The sequence below is a fragment of the Labrus mixtus genome, chromosome 9 (assembly GCF_963584025.1).
Source record: "Labrus mixtus chromosome 9, fLabMix1.1, whole genome shotgun sequence".
Taxonomy (NCBI): Eukaryota; Metazoa; Chordata; class Actinopteri; order Labriformes; family Labridae; genus Labrus; species Labrus mixtus.
The window spans coordinates 19,793,073-19,817,933 of record NC_083620.1 but is presented as its reverse complement, the minus strand read 5'-3'; the positions used below and the strand labels follow the sequence as shown (position 1 = coordinate 19,817,933).

The window sequence follows — 24,861 nt, the reverse complement described above, 5'->3', positions numbered from 1 at the left end:
CATATAACAAATACAAAGCTAATACAACAATTAAGGCCTTTCAAGGCCTTTTTTAATTTCAAGACAACAAGAACCATCAATTTTAGGGACCATTCATGCTGAAAGCTTTGGTATCATTTTTTTGTTGACAGGATTTAAAGCTCCAACTATCTTACTAAGCTAACACTAGCATTATCGCTAGCCTAGCTAGCCAGCAGGAGACATGCAATAATATAATATTCTGGGTAAAGATAATATTATATAAGACCACCTTTGTCCAAATTGACTCTCACTACAACTTTAGTCCTACAGGACAGCTACAACAAGCTAGCTTTGCACCATCGCTATAAAAAAGCAAAACCTGTATCTGAAATAAGGAAATTAGACCCTGTTCAACAATGGACATTGAAGCATTCCCTGAACTTAGTTTTGAAAAAAGTGATTTACTTGATGTTAATCTATTTGTTTTGGGTGTTTAAAAAAAAGAATGCGCTTTTCCAATTTTTTTTTTGACATCATCTATTACCATCTATATCTATTACTTTCCAGGCAGTTTCTCAAGCTAAAAAACAAGTGGCAACCTTTGGTGTTGAAAAATGAAGCCAATATGGAAGAGGAAAAAGCTACAGTTCCCTGAGTGTCCACTTGAGGCAGGCTCCAAAAACCAAAGAATCTGCATTACATCTCCATCTCGAAATGCCCATTTTTTAATGGGAGAATAAAAACATGTTTGCAGCCTGATTAAAAAAGCAGTTTTTTGGTCAAAAACTCACTTCTTTATTTGTATTAAAAAACTTTGCTGTGTGATGAATTTTTTTGTAATAAATTGGTTTTATGTGACTAAGGCTAAGAGTTGAACATACATTAGCATAATTCATTATTTGTGGCTGAGTTGACTGACAGGTGAGCATGTTTTAGTGGTTTGCCAGGTGGCTTTAGGCCATCCTCAACTCCACCCATTTGCAACAGCACACAATTTGTTGTGTGTTTTAATGTCCTGCCCCCATATCCAACACCCAGATGGCTGGTGTTATAAGGAATTGAACAATAAAGGATAGTGTGCATTGGGATTAAATGCCCTGCATATAAAGGTAACTCTGTATGAAGAAGGGAACCAGTTGTAAAGGGAGGAGGGCAGATATGGGAGCTTTTCTTAACACATATTTTTTTATCTTGGTTTATTTGTCCCTCTTCTCCTTCCACTCTGTATCTAACTCTTTTTCTTTATCTTGTAAATTACAGAAAAAGTTTCAACTTAATGAAATGCACAAGCCTGGAGATGTGGTTCTTGGTGGGCTGTTTGAAGTGCACTATTCCTCTGTTTTCCCTGAGTGGACTTACACCTCAGAGCCGCAATGGCCCATCTGCAAACGGTAGGTTTCACAAACATAGCAGACGGAAAGCATCTGTATTAATTGTGTTGTTTGATTATTGTATCAATATACGGACAGTGCTGTAAAACGTGTTTAAAGTATAACATTGAAATTGTAATATGTTATCATCATAGTGCTTTTTGATAAATATCCAGCTAGTTCTTGCAATATTTACTTTGAATACTCTGGTTATTATTTATTTATTTCTGTTTTTTAATCTTTATACTGTGTGTGTTAGGTTTAAAACTCTAGGGTTCAGGCATGCAATGACCATGGCCTTTGCTATTGATGAGATCAACAGGAGCTCTGTTCTGTTACCTAATGTGACTCTAGGATACAGTCTGTATGACAACTGTGGTACACTTATCATTGGATTCAGTGGTGGATTATCACTTGCCAGTGGCAGAGAAGAGCACTATGTGTTTGAGGAGAACTGTTTAGGGACCCCTCCAGTCATGGGGATAGTTGGTGATTCTGCCTCTACATTTTCCATTGCCACTTCCAATGTGCTGGGTTTATACAAAATGCCTATTGTAAGTTTTTCTGTCTTTTTTGGGGGGGTTTTAAGTATGTTTATTTAATGTCTAATGTCAATGCATTATTTTGAAGTGAGATATTCTTAATATATGATTATCTGGAAAAACTGTATGTTCCTTTATAGGTGAGTTATTTTTCCACTTGCTCCTGCCTTAGTCATCGGCAACGGTTCCCATCCTTCTTTAGAACAATCCCAAGTGATGCTTTCCAGGTGAATCCTTTTTACCACAATGAGAATTGCAATATTTGTCAGTTTCATTCACAAAAAGATTGTAGAAACAAACATGACACAAACATCACCAATGACCCAAGACAGTTTTTGCTGTATATTATTTTTCACATTTGATTTTAACGTGCGGGATAGGTAAATTAATCATTTGTGTGCACTACCACAATTTCCATTTTCTGTGTATGTCATTAAAATGAGTTTAAGGATCTGTGCACTGATCCTTTCAAACCAATATGTTTTATTAGGTGCGTGCAATGATACAGATTCTGCAACACTTCAGCTGGACTTGGGTCGGCCTGCTAGTCAGTGATGATGACTATGGACTCCATGTTGCTCGATCCTTCCAATCTGATCTGACTCAATCCAGTGGAGGATGTCTCGCCTACTTAGAAGTTTTGCCCCAGGACAGTGACCTAACTAAACTTAGCAGGATTGTTGATGTGATGAAGACATCCACAGCCCGTGTGGTTATGGTTTTTGCAAACGAGTTTCACATGATACATCTTATGGCAGAGGTTAGAATAAAAATACTTTACTATTTAAAATACTACGTGTAAGAAAAATAAAATGATTAACAATTTAATTAAAATTGTTGTGCAATTATGAGGACTAATCCAATGCAGTTGAAATAATTATTACAAACTTGAATAATTAGAGTAAATGTATCAAGAAAGGAAAGTTACAAAAAACTATGGAAGCCAGTTGTGAATTTCACAACTTTGTGCACTTTCAGGGAGCAAAAAAACAACCAATACCCATGAAAAGTAAGATATGGTATGACATGTTTGATAAGTGACTGCTCCTTTACATTTCAATAGACTTTTAATATCTGTGCTAATGTCTCTAAATTCTAAATAATGCTACACACAGGTGCTTAGGCAGAATGTGACAGGCCTACAGTGGATAGCAAGTGAAGCCTGGACAACATCTACTGTGCTTCAGACACCTGAACTCATGCCGTACCTGAAGGGCACGCTCGGCATTGCCATCCGTCGAGGGGAAATACCAGGACTGAAGGAGTTTTTAATACAAATACATCCTGACAAAGTTAACAATGGCAGCTCTGGAACAAGCATGGTGGGAGTTCACTTTAACAATTTGGTTTAAAATAAAAAGTTATTGATAAACTTAAACAATTATTTTTATTATCTCTGTTAATACAAATTAATTTTATGATATACTTCATTTCAGGTGAGGCAGTTTTGGGAATCCACATTTCGGTGTAAATTTGCTTCACCGGGTTGGCTGAAAGCTGGGGAAACACTCTGCAATGGCGAAGAAGACATACAAAATGTTGAGAGTGATTTTTTGGATGTGTCAAACCTCAGGCCTGAGTACAATATTTACAAAGCTGTGTATTCTCTAGCGTATGCCCTTGATGATGTGATGAAGTGTGAGCCAGGGAGAGGGCCTTTCAGTGGGCACAGCTGTGCCAATTTGCAAACTTTGGAGCCATGGCAGGTGTGATATCACTTTAAACTCTACCTTTGTTTTCATTGATAGATGCTCAATAATTAGTTACTATGTTTTGTGTTTTGTTTTATTTATTTATTTTGTATAGAAATATAGAGATAGAATGAAAATATAAAAATAAATGACAAGTTGTACATCACTGAATAGTGGGATAAACCTTTGTTTAGTTTCAGTCCTTAATACTCCCTTTGTTTCCCTTTTTCATTTGTAGCTTGTTCATTATTTACAAAAGGTCAACTTCACCACATCATTTGGTGATCAAGTTTCATTTGATGAGAATGGAGATGCCCTACCAATCTATGATGTCATCAATTGGCTGTGGCTCCCTGATGGAAAAATTAAAGTTCAAAATGTGGGTGATGTTAAGAGGTCTGATTTCAAAGGTGAAGTTGTTCAAATTGATGAAGACAAAATCTTCTGGAACTTTATTACAAAAAAGGTAATTTCTGATTATCCAGATAACATTGACTGCAAATATAAGCCAGATGGAGTAATATACATTCACAAATGTATTTTTTCATAACAGCCACCTCAGTCAGTATGTAGTGAGAGCTGTCCTCCAGGTACCCGCATGGCCAGAAAGAAAGGGGAACCTGAATGCTGTTTCGACTGTGTCCCTTGTTCTGAGGGGAAAATCAGCAATACAACTGGTGGGTTTTCATGCTTAATATATTTCTGTATTGTCTTTTAGAAAATTGTTCTTCTTACAAAACAATTAACCTCACTAACTTCCCCTTTTTTTAGACTCCATAGAGTGCACCAGTTGTCCAGAGGACTTCTGGTCCAGCCCAAAACATGACCGATGTGTGCCTAAGAAGACAGAGTTTCTCTCTTTTCATGAGCCGTTGGGTATCTGCTTGACAACTGCCTCATTGCTGGGCACATTTCTCTGTTCTGTCGTCCTGGTAATCTTCATCCATCATCGCAGCACACCCATGGTACGAGCCAACAATGCAGAACTGAGTTTCCTCCTCCTAGTTTCACTTAAACTATGTTTCCTGTGTTCACTTCTGTTTATCGGCCGCCCCAGATTATGGACGTGCAAGTTGAGACATGCAGCATTTGGCATAATCTTTGTGCTTTGTGTCTCATGTATTCTGGTGAAAACTATGGTGGTTCTTGCTGTGTTCAAAGCCTCCAAGCCAGGAGGTGGTGCTGTTCTCAAGTGGTTTAGTGCCATGCAACAGAGAGGGACAGTCCTGGTTCTTACTTGTATTCAGGCAGTAATTTGCACCGTCTGGATTGTCATCTCCTCACCATCTCCACATAAAAACACCAAATACTACAATGACAAGATAGTGTATGAATGTGTTGTTGGGTCCACCATTGGCTTTGTTGTCTTATTGGGTTACATTGGCTTTCTGGCAATCATCAGCTTCCTGCTTGCATTTCTGGCAAGGAATCTTCCTGACAACTTCAATGAGGCAAAACTAATAACTTTCAGTATGCTTATTTTCTGTGCTGTGTGGGTGGCCTTTGTCCCTGCTTATGTCAACTCACCAGGCAAATATGCAGATGCAGTGGAAATATTTGCCATTCTGGCCTCCAGTTTTGGTCTGTTGGTGGCACTGTTTGGACCCAAATGTTACATAATCCTGCTGAGACCAGAGAGGAACACAAAAAAAACGATCATGGGGAGAGCAAACACCAATTTGTCAAAGTAGCAACTGTTAAACTTTCATGTGGTCTGAACCAGTTTGTATGTTGCATTTGTTCAGTAGAAATCTCCCTGAAGTCAGTTTTGCTGCTTTCAACTGTCTACTTTGTCTAATCAGAAATAAAGCATACTCTTGTTTTATTCAGATCTATGACCTGTTTATCTCAAATCAGTTGAAACAGTAACCACCAGCCTTAAATAAGTCACACATTAAGCATAAATATTCACAACATATAACAAATACAAAGCTAATACAACAATTAAGGCCTTTCAAGGCCTTTTTTAATTTCAAGACAACAAGAACCATCAATTTTAGGGACCATTCATGCTGAAAGCTTTGGTATCATTTTTTGTTGACAGGATTTAAAGCTCCAACTATCTTACTAAGCTAACACTAGCATTATCACTAGCCTAGCTAGCCAGCAGGAGACATGCAATAATATAATATTCTGGGTAAAGATAATATTATATAAGACCACCTTTGTCCAAATTGACTCTCACTACAACTTTAGTCCAGGACAGCTACACCAAGCTAGCTTTGCACCATCGCTATAAAAAAGCAAAACCTGTATCTGAAATAAGGAAACTTAGACCCTGTTCAACAATGGACATTGAAGCATTCCCTGAACTTAGTTTTGAAAAAAGTGATTTACTTGATGTTAATCTATTTGTTTTGGGTGTTTAAAAAAAAGAATGCGCTTTTCCAATTTTTTCTTTGACATCATCTATTACCATCTATATCTATTACTTTCCAGGCAGTTTCTCAAGCTAAAAAACAAGTGGCAACCTTTGGTGTTGAAAAATGAAGCCAATATGGAAGAGGAAAAAGCTACAGTTCCCTGAGTGTCCACTTGAGGCAGGCTCCAAAAACCAAAGAATCTGCATTACATCTCCATCTTGAAATGCCCATTTTTTAATGGGAGAATAAAAACATGTTTGCAGCCTGGTTAAAAAAACAGTTTTTTGGTCAAAAACTCACTTCTTTATTTGTATTAAAAAACTTTGCTGTGTGATGAATTTTTTTGTAAGAAATTGGTTTTATGTGACTAAGGCTAAGAGTTGAACATACATTAGCATAATTTATCATTTGTGGCTGAGTTGACTGACAGGTGAGCATGTTTTAGTGGTTTGCCAGGTGGTTTTAGGCCATCCTCAATTCTACCTGTTTGCCACAGCACACAATTTGTTGTGTGTTTTAATGTCCTGCCCCCATATCCAACACCCAGATGGCTGGTGTTATAAAGACTTGAACAATAAAGGATAGTGTGCATTGGGATTAAATGCCCTGCATATAAAGATAACTCTGTATGAAGAAGGGAACCAGTTGTAAAGGGAGGAGGGCAGATATGGGAGCTTTTCTTAACACATATTTTTTTATCTTGGTTTATTTGTCCCTCTTCTCCTTCCACTCTGTATCTAACTCTTTTTCTTTATCTTGTAAATTACAGAGAAAGTTTCAACTTAATGAATTGCACATGCCTGGAGATGTGGTTCTTGGTGGGCTGTTTGAGGTGCACTATTCCTCTGTTTTCCCTGAGTGGACATACACCTCAGAGCCACAATGGCCCATCTGCAAACGGTAGGTTTCACAAACATAGCAGACGGAAAGCATCTGTGTTAATTGTGTTGTTTGATTATTGTATCAATATAAGGACAGTGCTGTAAAACGTGTTTAAAGTATAACATTGAAATTGTAATATGTTATCATCATAGTGCTTTTTGATAAATATCCAGCTAGTTCTTGCAATATTTACTTTGAATACTCTGGTTATTATTTATTTATTTTCGTTTTTAATCTTTATACTGTGTGTGTTAGGTTTGACACTATAGGGTTCAGGCATGCAATGACCATGGCCTTTGCTATTGATGAGATCAACAGGAGCTCTGTTCTGTTACCTAATGTGACTCTAGGATACAGTCTGTATGACAACTGTGGTGCACTTATCATTGGATTCAGTGGTGGACTATCACTTGCCAGTGGCAGAGAAAAGCACTATGTGTTTGAGGAGAACTGTTTAGGGACCCCTCCAGTCATGGGGATAGTTGGTGATTCTGCCTCTACATTTACCATTGCCACTTCCAATGTGCTGGGATTATACAAAATGCCTATTGTAAGTTTTTCTGTCTTTTTTTTTGGGGGGGGGGGGGCTTTAAGGATGTCTGAAGTCAATGCATTATTTTGAAATGAGGTATTCTTAATATATGATTATCTTAAATGGATGTCAAACACTGTATGTTCCTTTATAGGTGAGTTATTTTTCCACTTGTTCCTGCCTTAGTCATCGACAACGGTTCCCATCCTTCTTTAGAACAATCCCAAGTGATGCTTTCCAGGTGAATCCTTTTTACCGCAATGAAAATTGAAATATTTGTCAGTTTCATTCAGAGTAAGCTTGTAGAAACTGACATGACAAATAACATGAGACAAATTTTACTCAATCTTTTTTTCACATGTATGATTTTAGTGTGAAGGATACGTATTCAGTTATATTAAATTAATAATTTATGTGTATCACCACAATTTCTGTTTATTATGTATGTCATTTAAATGAGTTTACTGGTCTAATACAATATGTTGTATTAGGTGCGTGCAATGATACAGATTCTTCAACACTTCAGCTGGACTTGGGTCGGCCTGCTAGTCAGTGATGATGATTATGGACTCCATGTTGCTCGATCCTTCCAATCTGATCTGACTCTATCCAGTGGAGGCTGTCTGGCCTACTTAGAAGTTTTGCCCTGGGATAGTGACCCACTTAAACTTAGTAGGATTGTTGATGTGATGAAGACATCCACAGCCCGTGTGGTTATGGTTTTTGCACAGGAGTTTCACATGATACATCTTATGGCAGAGGTTAGAATAAAAATACTTTATATACTATTTAAAATGCTAAGTGTTCGAAAAATAAAAGGATTAACAATTTAGTTTAACATTTTTGTGCAATTATGAGAGGATTAATCTCATGCAGTTGAAAGAATTATAAAAAACTTGAATAATTAGAATAAATGTATCAGGTTATATAGGAAAGTTACAAAATACTATGGAAGCCAGTTGTGAATTTCACAACATTGAGCACTTTCAGAAAGGAAAACAAAAACCAATACGCATGAAAAGTGAGATATGATATTACATGTTTGATAAGTGACTGCTCCTTTACATTTCAATAGTCTCTTTTAATATCTGTGCTAATGTCTCTAAACTCTAAATAATGCTACACACAGGTGCTTAGGCAGAATGTGACAGGCCTACAGTGGATAGCAAGTGAAGCCTGGACAGCATCTACTGTGCTTCAGACACCTGAACTCATGCCGTACCTGAAGGGCACGCTCGGCATTGGCATCCGTCGAGGGGAATTACCAGGACTGAAGGAGTTTTTAATACAAATACATCCTGACAAAGTAAACAATGACAGCTCTGGAACAAGCATGGTGGGAGTTCACTAACAATTTGTTTTAAAATAAAAAGTTATTGATTGACTTTTATTTGCGTTATATCTGTTAATACAAATTAATTTTAAGATATAATGCATTTCAGGTGAGGCAGTTTTGGGAATCCACATTTCGGTGTAAATTTGTTTCACCGGGTTGGCTGAAAGCTGGGGAAACACTCTGCAATGGAAAGGAAGACATACGAAATGTTGAGAGCGATTTTTTGGATGTGTCAAACCTCAGGCCTGAGTACAATATTTACAAAGCTGTGTATTCACTAGCGTATGCCCTTGATGATGTGATGAAGTGTGAGCCAGGGAGAGGGCCCTTCAGTGGGCACAGCTGTGCCAATTTGCAAACTTTGGAGCCATGGCAGGTGTGATATCACTTTAAACTCTACCTTTGTTTTCATTGATAGATGCTCAATAATTAGTTACTATGTTTTGTGTTTTGTTTTATTTATATATTTTGTAGAGAAATATAGAGATAGAATGAAAAGATGAAAATAAATGACAAGTTGTACATCACTGAATAGTGGGATAAACCTTTGTTTAGTTTCAGTCCTTAATACTCCCTTTGTTTCCCTTTTTCATTTGTAGCTTGTTCATTATTTACAAAAGGTCAACTTCACCACATCATTTGGTGATCAAGTTTCATTTGATGAGAATGGAGATGTCCTACCAATCTATGATGTCATCAATTGGCTGTTCCTCCCTGATGGAAAAATTAAAGTTCAAAATGTGGGTGATGTTAAGAGGTCTGATTTCAAAGGTGAAGTACTTCAAATTGATGAAGACAAAATCTTCTGGAACTTTATTACAAAAAAGGTAATTTCTGATTATCCAGATAACATTGCCTGCAAATATAAGCCAGATTGAGTAATATATATTCACAAATGTATTTTTTCACAACAGCCACCTCAGTCAGTATGTAGTGAGAGCTGTCCTCCAGGTACCCGCATGGCCAGAAAGAAAGGGGAACCTGAATGCTGTTTCGACTGTGTCCCTTGTTCTGAGGGGAAAATCAGCAATACAACTGGTGGGTTTTCATGCTTAATATATTTCTGTATTGTCTATTAGAAAATTGTTCTTTTTACAAAACAATAAACCTCACTAACTTCCCCTTTTTTCAGACTCCATAGAGTGCACCAGTTGTCCAGAGGACTTCTGGTCCAGCCCAAAGCATGACATCTGTGTGCCTAAGAAGACAGAGTTTCTCTCTTTTCATGAGCCGTTGGGTATCTGCTTGACAACTGCCTCATTGCTGGGCACATTTCTCTGTTCTGTCATCCTGGTAATCTTCATCCATCATCGCAGCACACCCATGGTACGAGCCAACAATACAGAGCTGAGTTTCCTCCTCCTAGTGTCACTTAAACTATGTTTCCTGTGTTCACTGCTGTTTATCGGCCGCCCCAGATTATGGACGTGCAAATTGAGACATGCAGCATTTGGCATAATCTTTGTGCTTTGTGTCTCATGTATTCTGGTGAAAACTATGGTGGTTCTTGCTGTGTTCAAAGCCTCCAAGCCAGGAGGTGGAGCTGTTCTCAAGTGGTTTGGTGCCATGCAACAGAGAGGGACAGTCCTGGTTCTTACTTCTATTCAGGCAGTAATTTGCACTGTCTGGATTGTCATCTCCTCACCATCTCCACATAAAAACACCAAATACTACAATGACAAGATAGTGTATGAATGTGTTGTTGGGTCCACCATTGGCTTTGTTGTCTTATTGGGTTACATTGGCTTTCTGGCAATCATCAGCTTCCTGCTTGCATTTCTGGCAAGGAATCTTCCTGACAACTTCAATGAGGCCAAACTCATCACTTTCAGTATGCTTATTTTCTGTGCTGTGTGGGTGGCCTTTGTCCCTGCTTATGTCAACTCACCAGGCAAATATGCAGATGCAGTGGAAATATTTGCCATCCTGGCCTCCAGTTTTGGCCTGTTGGTGGCACTGTTTGGACCCAAATGTTACATAATCCTGCTGAGACCAGAGAGGAACACAAAAAAAGCAATAATCGGGAGAGAAACCACCAATTTGTCAAAGTAGCAAACTTTCATGTGGTCTTAACCAGTTTGTATGTTGCATTTGTTCAGTAGAAATAATAATATTGTTTTTATTTAAAGGCGCCTTTCAAAACTCTCAAGGTCACCTTACAGAGCAAAGATAAAAACAACAAAGTAACAACACAACGATAAAATTAACATTAAGAAACACAAAAAACACCAATGTACAGGATGTAAAGGAGTTATGGGAACGGGTGGAGAATGATCAGACAGAATATGGCAGTTTAAAAAGATGTGTTTTGAGATGAGATTTGAAAATGGAGAGAGAGTTGATATTACGGATTTGTGGTGGGAGGGAGTTCCAGAGGTGGGGGGCAGAGCGGCTGAAGGCCCTGGACCCCATGGTGGACAGGCGGGCGGGTGGTGCAATGAGTTGAATGGAAGAAGAAGACCTGAGAGTGTGAGTAGGTGTATTGATATGCAGGAGTTCAGAGAGGTAAAGCGGAGCGAGGTTGTGGATGGCTTTGAAGGCGAGAAGCAGAATTTTGAAGGTGATGCGATGTTTAACCGGGTGCCAATGAAGCTGTTGTAGGACAGGGGTGATGTGATTAACAGAGGGCGTTCTGGTGATGATGCGAGCGGCAGAGTTCTGGACCAGTTGAAGTTTATGGATGGACTTGAGAGGGAGACCAAAGAGAAGGGAGTTGCAGTTGTCAATGCGGGATGTAACCAGGGTGTTGATGAGGATGGCAGTACTGCTGGTAGTGAGGGACGGGCGGAGGCGATTAATGTTACGTAGATGGAAATAAGCAGACCGGGTGACATTATTGATGTGAGCTTGGAATGATAGTGTGCTGTCTAGGATGACACCCAGACTCTTAACCTGAGGGGAGGGAGAAACTGAGGAGTGTTCAATAGCCAGAGAAAAACTGTCGAGTTTGGAGATTGTTGATTTGGTGAGGAGAGGAGAAGCTCGGTTTTGTCACTGTTTAATTTGAGGAAGTTGCAGGTGAACCAGGATTTTATTAGTTGCAGGCAATCAGTCAGGGAAGTGGGCGGGAGGGAGGAGGTGGGTTTAGTGGACAGATAGAGCTGGGTGTCATCCGCATAGCAATGGAACTGGATGTTATACTTACGGAAGATACGGCCAAGAGGAAGGAGATAGATGATGAACAGAAGGGGGCCCAGGACAGAACCCTGAGGAACACCGGTAGTGACTGGAAATGGCTGGGATTTGAAGGTTCCGAGTTGAGTGAACTGAGTGCGACCAGAGAGATAGGATGAAAAACAGTGCAAGGGTGTGTCAGTGATTCCAATGGAGGCAAGTCTGTCAAGGAGTGTGTGATGGGAGATGGTGTCGAAGGCTGCACTTAGATCAAGGAGGATGAGGATGGTTAGAAGTCCGGAGTCAGCTGCCATGAGGAGGTCATTGGTGATTTTTTACCAGTGCTGTCTCTGTGCTATGGAGGGCACGGAAATCTCCCTGAAGTCATTTTTGCTGCTTACAACTGTGTACTTTGTCTAATCAGAAATAAAGCATATTCATGTGTTATTCAGATCTATGACTTATAAATATATGCATGAAAGAAAGATCATCACGAGTTCCTTGTAGAAAGCTCACATTTTTACACTTTTCACTCATGCACTCTTGAAAATTTCCTGAAAATTTCCAGACAGCCTGAAAACGAACTTCAAAAGACTTAGTTACAGTAATAATGTTACTCGCCCACTCTGCTTCTTGGTTCACTTTAATTGGATAGACTACACAACAAAACAGCACCCACCGTACACCCCCAAGCCTACAAAGACCACCTCCAACAACACAAAGATGCCCTCTTCCACACCTGATCCATCTACTACTCTCAACTCATACCAGTCTGGCTCCAGAAGCCCCAAAGCATTATTCTCCACAATAAACAAACTTCTCAACCATCTGGACTGTTCCTATTCCTTCACAGCAACAAATACACCTCCTTTCTGTCATTCTTCCAAACAGAAATATAGACCATCTACAACAACCTGGCCCCTCCTTTCAGCTGCCCCCCTTAACCTGTAAGGCCCTGTCTCAGTTGTCCCCTGTCTCCCCCTACAGAGCTCTCAGACCTCATGATGGGATTGAAAACTGCCACCTGCCTTCTGGACCCTATCCCTTTGTCAAGGCCTGCCTTCCCAGCCTATCCCCACTCATTATCTCAACAGTAAACTCCTCCCTTTCCACTGGCATCGTCTCACTATCCCTAAAACTTGCTGTCACAGCCATTTTGAAAAAACCTGGACTTGATCCCGACATCCAAAACAACCACAGACCCATCTTCAACCTCCCATTTCTTTCAAAACTACTGGAACATGCTGTCGCTTCTCAACTCGAAGTCCAGCTCTCTGCCTATAACCTTTATGAACCACCCTCCAACCTCAACATCCTCATCCTACTTGACCTAAGCGCAGCATTCGACACCATCAACCATTCCATCATTCTCTCCCACTTTGAAACCACTTTCAACATCACCGGCACTGCTCTCTCCTGGCTCAAATCAGACCTCTCTGACAGATATCAGTTCATCAACATAAACCAATGCAAATCTCCCACTGCTCCTCTCTCCCAAGATGTTCCCCAAGGTTCAGTTGTTGGACCCCTCCTCTTCATCATGTACATGCTCCCCCTGGGTCACATAATCCACCGCCATGGAATTCAGTTTGAACGCTTTGCCAAATCCATGACTCCTGTCACTCACTCCATCCTCACTGACTTCATCATAGAAATAAAATCCTGGCTTCAAATCAACTTTCTCAAACTCAATTGCGACCAAATCAGAAGTCATCATCATCTGCATCAAATGCATCACCAAATCCACCAACAACTTATCCCTTTCCATCAATGGATCCACAGTGCTCCCTTCCCCCCACATCTGTAACCTCGGTGTCATCTTTGATCAAACCCTGTCCTTAGACCAACACATCAACACATCACCAAAACAGCCTTTTTCCATCTGAGAAACATCTTATTTATAAAAGCGCTATATATAAAAGTCTAAATTATTATTATTATTATCATTATTATTATTATTATTGTTCATTTGTATTAAAAAAAAATGTGCAATGAAGGATTTATTTTGTAACTCATCTGTTTTGTTTCAACAAGGCTAAGAGTTAAACACACATTAGCATAATTCATTATTTGTGGCTGGGTTGACTGAGATGGGGGGTGTGTTTTAGTTGTTTGCCAGGTGGTTTTAGGCCCTCCTCAATTCTACCTGTTTGCCACAGCACATAATTTGTTATGTGTTTTAATGCCCTGCCCCCATATCCAACACCCAGATGGCTGGTGTTATAAGGAATTGAACAATAAAGGATAGTGTGCATTGGAATTAAATGCCCTGCATATAAAGATAACTCTGTATGAAGAAGGGAACCAGTTGTAAAGGGAGGAGGGCAGATATGGGAGATTTTCTTAACACATATTTTTTTATCTTGGTTTATTTGTCCCTCTTCTCCTTCCACTCTGCATCTAACTCTTTTTCTTTATCTTGTAAATTACAGAAAAAGTTTCAACTTAATGAAATGCACAAGCCTGGAGATGTGGTTCTTGGTGGGCTGTTTGAGGTGCACTATTCCTCTGTTTTCCCTGAGTGGACTTACACCTCAGAGCCACAATGGCCCATCTGCAAACGGTAGGTTTCACAAACATAGCAGACGGAAAGCATCTGTATTAATTGTGTTGTTTGATTATTGTATCAATATACGGACAGTGCTGTAAAACGTGTTTAAAGTATAACATTGAAATTGTAATATGTTATCATCATAGTGCTTTTTGATAAATATCCAGCTAGTTCTTGCAATATTTACTTTGAATACTCTGGTTATTATTTATTTATTTCTGTTTTTTAATCTTTATACTGTGTGTGTTAGGTTTAACACTCTAGGGTTCAGGCATGCAATGACCATGGCCTTTGCTATTGATGAGATCAACAGGAGCTCTGTTCTGTTACCTAATGTGACTCTAGGATACAGTCTGTATGACAACTGTGGTGCACTTATCATTGGATTCAGTGGTGGATTATCACTTGCCAGTGGCAGAGAAGAGCATTATGTGTTTGAGGAGAACTGTTTAGGGACCCCTCCAGTCATGGGGATAGTTGGTGATTCTGCCTCTACATTTTCCATTGCCACTTCCAATGTGCTGGGTTTATACAAAATGCCTATTGTAAGTTTTTCTGTCTTTTTTGGGGGGGTTTTAAGTATGTTTATTTAATGTCTAATGTCAATGCATTATTTTGAAGTGAGATATTCTTAATATATGATTATCTGGAAAAACTGTATGTTCCTTTATAGGTGAGTTATTTTTCCACTTGCTCCTGCCTTAGTCATCGGCAACGGTTCCCATCCTTCTTTAGAACAATCCCAAGTGATGCTTTCCAGGTGAATCCTTTTTACCGCAATGAGAATTGCAATATTTGTCAGTTTCATTCACAGCAAGCTTGTAGAAACAGACATGACAAATAACATGAGACAAATTTTACTCAATCTTTTTTTCACATGTATGATTTTAGTGTGAAGGATACGTATTCAGTTATATTAAATTAATAATTTATGTGTATCACCACAATTTCTGTTTATTGTGTATGTCATTTAAATGAGTTTACTGGTCTAATACAATATGTTGTATTAGGTGCGTGCAATGATACAGATTCTTCAACACTTCAGCTGGACTTGGGTCGGCCTGCTAGTCAGTGATGATGACTATGGACTCCATGTTGCTCGATCCTTCCAATCTGATCTGACTCAATCCAGTGGAGGTTGTCTGGCCTACTTAGAAGTTTTGCCCTGGGACAGTGACCCAACTAAACTTAGTAGGATTGTTGATGTGATGAAGACATCCACAGCCCGTGTGGTTATGGTTTTTGCACAGGAGTTTCACATGATACATCTTATGGCAGAGGTTAGAATAAAAATACTTTATTTACTATTTAAAATGCTACATGTTCGAAAAATAAAAGGATTAACAATTTAGTTTAACATTTTTGTGCAATTATGACAGGACTAATCTCATGCAGTTGAAAGAATTATAAAAAATTAGAATAAATGAAATCAGGTTATATAGGAAAGTTACAAAAAACTATGGAAGCCAGTTGTGAATTTCACAACATTGAGCACTTTTAGAAAGCAAAAAAAATCCCAATACGCATGAAAAGTAAGATATGGTATGATATGTTTGATAAGTGACTGCTCCTTTACATTTCAATAGACTCTTTTCATTTCTGTGCTAATGTCTCTAAACTCTAAATAATGCTACACACAGGTGCTTAAGCAGAATGTGACAGGCCTACAGTGGATAGCAAGTGAAGCCTGGACAGTATCTACTGTGCTTCAGACACCCGAACTCATGCCGTACCTGAAGGGCACGCTCGGCATTGGCATCCGTCGAGGGGAAATACCAGGACTGAAGGAGTTTTTAATACAAATACATCCTGACAAAGTAAACAATGACAGCTCTGGAACAAGCATGGTGGGAGTTCACTAACAATTTGTTTTAAAATAAATAGTTATTGATAGACTTTTGTTTGCGTTATATCTGTTAATACAAATTAATTTTATGATATACTGCATTTCAGGTGAGGCAGTTTTGGGAATCCACATTTCGGTGTAAATTTGCTTCACCGGGTTGGTTGAAAGCTGGGGAAACACTCTGCAATGGCGAAGAAGACATACAAAATATTGAGAGTGACTTTTTGGATGTGTCAAACCTCAGGCCTGAGTACAATATTTACAAAGCTGTGTATTCTCTAGCGTATGCCCTTGATGATGTGATGAAGTGTGAGCCAGGGAGAGGGCCTTTCAGTGGGCACAGCTGTGCCAATTTGCAAACTTTGGAGCCATGGCAGGTGTGATATCACGTTAAACTCTACCTTTGTTTTCATTGATAGAGGCTCAATCATTAGTTACTATGTTTTGTGTTTTGTTTTATTTATTTATTTAGTATAGAAATATAGAGATAGAATGAAAATATAAAAATAAATGACAAGTTGTACATCACTGAATAGTGGGATAAACCTTTGTTTAGTTTCAGTCCTTAATACTCCCTTTGTTTCCCTTTTTCATTTGTAGCTTGTTCATTATTTACAAAAGGTGAACTTCACCACATCATTTGGTGATCAAGTTTCATTTGATGAGAATGGAGATGTCCTACCAATCTATGATGTCATCAACTGGCTGTGGCTCCCTGATGGAAAAATTAAAGTTCAAAATGTGGGTGATGTTAAGAGGTCTGATTTCAAAGGTGAAGTACTTAAAATTGATGAAGACAAAATCTTCTGGAACTTTATTACAAAAAAGGTAATTTCTGATTATACAGATAACATTGACTGTAAATATAAGCCAGATTGAGTAATATATATTCACAAATGTATTTTTTCACAACAGCCACCTCAGTCAGTATGTAGTGAGAGCTGTCCTCCAGGTACCCGCATGGCCAGAAAGAAAGGGGAACCTGAATGCTGTTTCGACTGTGTCCCTTGTTCTGAGGGGAAAATCAGCAATACAACTGGTGGGTTTTCATGCTTAATATATTTCTGTATTGTCTTTTAGAAAATTGTTCTTCTTACAAAACAATTAACCTCACTAACTTCCCCTTTTTTTAGACTCCATAGAGTGCACCAGTTGTCCAGAGGACTTCTGGTCCAGCCCAAAGCATGACATCTGTGTGCCTAAGAAGACAGAGTTTCTCTCTTTTCATGAGCCATTGGGTATCTTCTTGACAACTGCCTCATTGCTGGGCACATTTCTCTGTTCTGTCATCCTGGTAATCTTCATCCATCATCGCAGCACACCCATGGTACGAGCCAACAATGCAGAACTGAGTTTCCTCCTCCTAGTGTCACTTAAACTATGTTTCCTGTGTTCACTGCTGTTTATCGGCCGCCCCAGATTATGGACGTGCAAGTTGAGACATGCAGCATTTGGCATAATCTTTGTGCTTTGTGTCTCATGTATTCTGGTGAAAACTATGGTGGTTCTTGCCGTGTTCAAAGCCTCCAAGCCAGGAGGTGGAGCTGTTCTCAAGTGGTTTGGTACCATGCAACAGAGAGGGACAGTCCTGGTTCTTACTTCTATTCAGGCAGTAATTTGCACTGTCTGGATTGTCATCTCCTCACCATCTCCACATAAAAACACCAAATACTACAATGACAAGATAGTGTATGAATGTGTTGTTGGGTCCACCATTGGCTTTGTTGTCTTATTGGGTTACATTGGCTTTCTGGCAATCCTCAGCTTCCTGCTTGCATTTCTGGCAAGGAATCTTCCTGACAACTTCAATGAGGCAAAACTAATAACTTTCAGTATGCTTATTTTCTGTGCTGTGTGGGTGGCCTTTGTCCCTGCTTATGTCAACTCACCAGGCAAATATGCAGATGCTGTGGAAATATTTGCCATCCTAGCCTCCAGTTTTGGCCTGTTGGTGGCACTGTTTGGACCAAAATGTTACATAATCCTGCTGAGACCAGAGAGGAACACAAAAAAAGCTATCATGGGGAGAGCAAACACCAATTCGTAAATGTAATAAATACTGAAATGTTATATTAGACAAAAATAAGATGTTTTTTTAGAAAGGCACTTCTATAGTCAATCATTCAAGTTAGATCAGGTGAAGCTATATTATGTTAATGTATGGATTTCCAGATGTTTCATGTCATAAATTGGACGAATGCAAACTTTTATTTTCTAATTTGAACCAAACCATTGATTAAAAAAAATGAAAGCAACAATTGGAATGTCATCAATGTGTTGGATATTTATTTTTTATTTTTTTTAATGTTCTAATCGTTTGTGAGGATTACCAACTGGTATGATACCTTCTGGTATAGGGATGCCTTCATATCAAACACTAATTGTCATCTTACCCATTCATTTTACCACCAACCACTTTTTACTTTGAGATAACACAGCTGTGAAATAATGAAGTAAATCACGCAATTTAAATGATAATTTTCAAAATGTATTTTGGGTGTTCAGCTGCAACATGTGATATGAGTGTTCATTTTTGGACCTGAGAAAAACAATAAAATATAATTTGCAGGTAATATGATTCAATATCTTTTCTAGCCACTGTTGGTTGTTAATTTGCATGATCAAACAGTAATGCAGAGATGGATTAACCTTGATGTGTCCCACTCTCCTAGTGGAACTTCTCAAATTTGGCAATCACTGCAAATCAGTACCTTCTTGCAGTATTACAACAGATCATTTTCACAGCGTGAAGCCCATGAACTGTGGCTGAACAGCACAGTTCAAACAGACTGTGTGGCTGCTTCAACCTGTTAACATGCATACCAAAATTAACAGCAGGAGGTTTTTGCACATGCACTGATCAGGTGTACCCTATTGAGCCAGTGAGTCAGAATCAGAAGAAGAAGCAGAGGCCAAGATTTATTATTTATTTGTGTTGGTTGTTCACTACATGTTGAGTAACAAATTGCTTTGCCAAACATATCATACTGTAGTTAGCTATTAGCTTACATGTTTTCAGAGATTCCCTTTTTGTTTTCCATATATGCAATGCTAAATTCTGGCTATGTAGCATTAGCTAGTGCCATATTATAATAGAACGAAACTACTTTGATCAAAGAAACTGTAACTCTCCTGGAGCTCTTTGGAAAACGCGGACTATCTTTTCACGATGACAGCAAGCTCACCTGTTGTTATGAAGGTCCTGTTTGAATGATAAGGTAGGCTAGCTTAACAACAGCCACAACCCCGAGATTGATTGACACATGTACAGAAAAATCAGTTTTGGAACTAGACTTGTTGTGCATTAGGGATGTTTCTCTATTGGCTAAAACAGCAACAGCCTTGGCAACGACACTGATTGACATAAAGACAGATCAGTGTAGCAAGCACCATGTATTGTTTTGGTTGGTTAAAACCAGAACAGGGACTGTTCAAAATCAGGACATGCATTTGTCACTCCATGCCATTCATTGGTAAAGTGTAGAAGTGGGATGGCACCAGTGCATGGGAAGCAGCTAAAACAATCTATATGTACAGTAATGGACTAAAACAGCACTATAAGGTTTGTACAGGTGTCATCTGAAAAAAAATTCAAAGCAGTGACAATGCAACGAATTGGAAAGCAGTACAAAATATTCATCAAGGAAAAGTGTCTTGTGTTTCCTTCAAAATAAGCTAAAAAGTTTGCTTTGAGAGAACAGATAGAGCCTTCTGGCATGTAATAGCAGATATCCTTTTAGCAATTAGTAACTTGGTTATTGTTTATTTTTAAAGATAATTCTATTAATATTTTCATATTCAATTGACTGAAGTATGACTGTTAAATATTCAAAGACGAGGGTCACTAATAGGACCCAAAAGTTACAGTAAAGTGTATTTGTAGCATTTTATTAGCTTAGTTAAGAACATGGATAATGTATATGTGCTACCTGGTCATTAGGTTTTTCTTGGTGTTTTTCTCAGGCCTAAAAACTATGATGAAACACTTTGGAGTAAAAATACATAAAAGTAAACCATAGCTAGAAGCCAGAATTGCAAATATCTCAACAGCAACAGTGTATTTTCCAGAAGAGCTTACATACGCAGGAACAAAAGCTACCCAGACGGCACAGAATATCAGCATACTGAAGGTGATCAGTTTGGCCTCATTGAAGTTGTCAGGGAGTTTACGAGCAAGAAAAGCCAAGAGGAGGCAGGTGCAGGCCAGCAGGCCAATGTAGCCAAGAACCACAGAGAAGCCCACCACAGAGGCCATGGCACACTCTAGTGTGACCTTTGATCCTTGGAAACCCAGATCACGTCGAGGCACTGGAGGACTGATGGACAACCATGTGGTACAGATGATAATCTAAATATAAATAGAGAGTAATTTATTTGATGTAACATGTACTATACTGGGCTTAATTTAAAGATTGAATAAACAGTTCAAGTTGAATTACCTGTATACAAGTAAGAAGGCAGACACTGCCTCTTTGTTGGCTAGGACCAAACCACCGAATCAAGGCTCCAGCACCAGGCCGAGCTGAGCGGAATGCAGCCAAAACAACAATGGTCTTGACTTGGAGGCAGGAAACACAAAGAACAAAGCTGATCCCAAATGCTGCCTGCCCGAACAGACAGGACCAGATTGATGGACGACCAATGAACACCAGTGAGCACAGGAAGCAGAGCTTCAGGGACAGAAGAAGCAGGAAGCTAAGTTCTGAATTGTTGGCTCGCACCTAAAAAAGAGAGTTGAGATTAATTTGTAACAACTAAGGATGTGGAAAATACAGAGTATTCTCCATTACATGAAGCTGTGATCTTACCATGGGTGTTTTGCGGTAGCAAAGAAATACCACAAACACAGCTGTTGTCACCACAACACCGGATGCAGCAGTTGTAGTCAGAGTAATGCCCAATGTTTCATTAAAGGAAAGGAAGTCCAGCTGACGAAGGATGCAGGCAGTTCGTTCATCATTGGACCAGAACTCAGATGGACATCGCTCACAATGAAGAGAACCTGGAAGAAGAAAAAGAAGAGAGAGGGGACAAGACAGTAGTAACACCAAGAGGGAGAAAGTGCAAGTGAGCTTAAGCAGTTTTACTGCATTTTGGAGGCTATTTGAAACGAGTATCTGATATTTGATATTGAAATTTCCTTACCAGTTTCATTGGTTATCTCCCCATCAGCACATGGGATACAGTCAAAGCAGCAGAGGGGCTCTCCTTTCCTGTTGGCCTTTCGGGTACCTGGGGGGCAGCTCTCATTGCACACTGAAATAGGCACCTGAACAATATGGCAACTAATGTTCTCAATGAACTAATATACGTTTTCTAAAGCAACAATTTATTGAATTGAAATTTGTAAAAAATCTGAATGGAAATTATTTTCACATTAAACCTGATTAGATCCTGTGCTCCACTGAATAGCTGAGTCGTCAAGATGGAGGTCAAACCCATCCACACTACCAATCAAGACAAGTTTTTGTGACCCCCCAGGGGTTTTCTGCCAGTTGACAAGGTCATACTTTGGTGGAATATCTGCTCCTTCGAAATAAAATATTTCACCCTGTGGTGTGGTGAAGTTTACATTCTCCAGGTGCTGCAAAACCTAGGAGATGATCAAATTATTATTATACAAATGGTAATACAGTCTTTTTAAAAAAATGCATTTACATTTTTAGTCATCATTTTCATGAAAATTGGTCATCTCATTTTAAAAGCATTAATTGTTAAAGGGTAAAGACCCTTTCTCAGAGGAAGGCTGATAGCGTTGCTTACCTCTATGGATTTAATGGGTTTCATGAGTTTTAAAGAAGAGCAGGTGGAGGTGTTAGTTTTTATTAAGCTGTCCATATCAGGGCATGAGAGAAGGCTATGAAGGGCATGCGCTGCAGCATAAACAGCAAGGTAGACATTATAAGTCACCCTCAGCTGAGAGATGTCAGTAAAAGGATGGCGTATCCTCTCCAGGGACTCTGTACCACTGCAGGGTGGAAGAGAATACTTTACTAGCAACCTGTTTGCTTGAGACTCTGATTGATCTGCTGCTTCAAGACTACAACCAAACTCCTTTTCCCAGAATTCTCTTAAGAAGTCATCCCCAGGACGATTTATTGGGTTCAATCTCGAAAGATATTGTTGAAATCCAGGCATAGTTGAACTTCGAATGGCAACGCCAAGAACACCATTTGCCACTTTTCTTGTGACCATATCTTGAAGAAGATCATTACTGGTGCTCCAAGCCTCACTGGCCAAAAACTGTCTGTCAGTCACCTGGAAATAGAAAAAAAAGTCACAATCTCTCACTCTCTTTCACTGGCATTATACAGTATATATATTTCCCACTTGTGCATTTTTTATTCAGTATACTTTAGTTCATTTCACTCACATTAATCTTGGCTAGTTGCAGAAATAGTTCCCTCACATCTGTATACCAGGAAAAGACTAGAATCACTCTGGCAGTTGAGGCCTGAATCGTGAGTGCTGCTTGTCTGGCATCAATCACAATTTTTTCTCTTTGGAGAGTTTCTACAAATGCCAGACACACCTCTTTCCCCCGAGTCTCCTCCTGAAATACCTGACAGAGACAAGTATAATAAGCATGTAACTTATTCAAATAACTTAAAATAACAAAAAAGTGAATTATTGATACGTATACTGTATATATATTTGAAACGATGACATGCTAAGAATATCTATGAAACAAAACACCTTTACTGCCATGTGTCCGTAATCGTTGTTTGCTACCACTGCCCCAATCCAAGTCCAGTTGAAACGAATGGCAAGCTGTGCTATAGCTCTTGCTTGGTAAATGTCAGAAGGGATGGTCCGGAAGAAATTAGGAAACTGAAGTCTGTCACTCAGACAGGGGCAACTTGCCAAGTAGCTTATCTGAAAGTAAAAAAGTTGAATCATTAGTTATATTTAAAGAGCCTGTTAGGAGTTTTTAGCTGATAAGGAAACAAATCGCAATTGATATTGATGCTGCTTCAAGAGCTAAAAAGAAAATAAACCCATTTGTATAAAGACTGACTATTTCTATAGCTACAGTTTTGTTAAATGAATGAAACCACAGCTGTATGAGACGAGGCATTTAACAGCAGTCTTGCATGAACTGACTATTTCTCACATTTTCCACAGCTGACAATCATGCTGAGTGATACTTTGACTATTAAAATACAGTCAAAGTAAATAAAAATAAAAATCTTACACATGTCCAGAACAAGATAAGTAAAGAGATAAGATATACCACCTTGTCCACAGGGGTTGCCAAATATACACAAATGAAAAGATCCTCAAATGGCCTTTTATGAAACATTGAATCAAAGATATTCTGATTAGAATTTCCAATCTGTCATTTCCCTTCATTTCATAAAGCTATTGAGTTTATTTCCTGCTTAGGAGGAAACTTTCAATATAGAGTAAATCAAGTTTTCAGAGAGAGAGAGTGAGAGAGTGTAACACCAAACAGTGCCTCGTCTCAGGATATTAAAAGAGGGCAACCAGAAAATAAAGAGATCAGATAACAGTGTTAATGCAGTATCCAAACCAAAATTTACCAAAGGTGCAGACAGTGGCCCAAGCATCCTGGAGAGTATCTGGCCTGTTACAGATGAAGCACCCCCAATGATCAAGGGAACAGGATGATTACCTGTTGACATCATTAAAAGGCAAAATTAGAGGTTTGTAAAGCGACAACTAGAGAACCACAATATGTTGCCATTCTTTAAAAAAAGCTTTGTGTTTTTTTTTTTCATTAATACTTTTATTTAGTTGTTACAGGAAGCGATATGTAAACACAACAAGCTACCTCTTATTTCTCCATATCCCTCTCTGTACATTGCAGAGTAATCTGAAGTATCATTTAAAATGCAGCTTGTGCTGTCTCCTCCAGTCTGTGAAAGTGCTGCCTGTAGAGCCCATGGTGGTCTGCCACAGCTATCAAAAATGCTGTATCCCAGCTTTACACCTTGTAGCAGTGTTGTGCTATTATTGATTTCCTCCACTGCAAACACCATAGCATATATGTACTGCAATGGAACATGCTCTAAACTGAGATAACAGACGAGAAGGGGTAAAATGAGCAACAGTCATGGAGATTATTTTTAGTAAGTCACGATTGCTCAGTCAATTTAAAAAAAATCAAAAAGACAAATTATGCAAGCATATATACAGTATACTCTAATAAATCATCATACCACAGTTTTCACAGTAAATAATACAGTTGAGAGTTTTACCCAGTGCAAGGTCTGTAGTGTGGCAGTTGAGTGAAATCATTTTCTATAGTTGGAGGTTGGTAATGGAGACTGAAGAGCCCACCGATGACTACATCTCCATCCTGGAACAGACCCTGATTGCTGGGTGTACCCCACCGAGAACAAGTCAGTGTCTGAACAACCTGCAGACCAACCCTGAGCCCCAGCTGTCTGCCCCCGAGCCCCATAAGCAGCAGGAATGGAGATGAGGAGGGCCACAGAATAAAGAGGCAGGAGAACCAAGACATGGATGCAGCTGGTCTGGACACTTGATAGTTTTTTCAGAGGAAATATATTGAAAGTTGCTGCAATAAAAAAGTCAAATAAAAAAAAAAACTCTTAATGTAGTACTTAAAGGTGAAATGTTTTCACCTTTTTTCCACCTGTTGAGAAAAGAAACACATTGAAATTCCAGGCATATATATTCAAACAC

The 24,861-nt window shown here is 39.0% G+C and overlaps 1 protein-coding gene and 1 pseudogene across 5 annotated transcripts; one reads left to right on the top strand and one right to left on the bottom strand.

The window, feature by feature from the left end:
• Positions 1–4,478: 4,478 nt before the first annotated feature.
• On the top strand, positions 4,479–18,761 carry LOC132980540 (extracellular calcium-sensing receptor-like). 5 transcript variants are annotated; one of them, XM_061046742.1, is made up of 10 exons: positions 4,479–4,529; positions 14,224–14,354; positions 14,593–14,887; positions 15,016–15,102; positions 15,353–15,622; positions 15,983–16,189; positions 16,296–16,565; positions 16,789–17,016; positions 17,104–17,227; positions 17,322–18,761. In XM_061046742.1, exons 1-10 carry the CDS (start codon positions 4,527–4,529, stop codon positions 18,233–18,235), a joined length of 2,529 nt encoding a protein of 842 aa, XP_060902725.1. In that variant the 5' UTR covers positions 4,479–4,526; the 3' UTR covers positions 18,236–18,761. The 5 variants fall into 5 exon arrangements, with proteins under 5 accessions (XP_060902725.1, XP_060902723.1, XP_060902724.1 ...); XM_061046740.1 differs by lacking the exons at positions 4,479–4,529; positions 14,224–14,354; positions 14,593–14,887; ... (5 more) ...; positions 17,104–17,227; positions 17,322–18,761 and adding exons at positions 6,384–6,827; positions 7,065–7,359; positions 7,496–7,582; ... (4 more) ...; positions 9,592–9,715; positions 9,810–10,777; XM_061046741.1 differs by lacking the exon at positions 4,479–4,529 and having other exon boundaries at positions 13,776–14,354.
• A 357-nt stretch (positions 18,762–19,118) lies between these two features.
• Positions 19,119–24,861, bottom strand: LOC132979882 (extracellular calcium-sensing receptor-like; annotated as a pseudogene).

Excerpts from the sequence above, each read along its gene's own strand:
- LOC132980540 (XM_061046740.1), top strand. The coding sequence starts at position 6,556 with ATGAAGAAGGGAACCAGTTGTAAAGGGAGGAGGGCAGATATGGGAGCT. Across the intron at positions 7,583-7,832 it reads TCCCAAGTGATGCTTTCCAG|GTGCGTGCAATGATACAGAT; the intron begins GTGAATCCTTTT and ends ATGTTGTATTAG. Across the intron at positions 8,103-8,470 it reads TGATACATCTTATGGCAGAG|GTGCTTAGGCAGAATGTGAC; the intron begins GTTAGAATAAAA and ends TGCTACACACAG.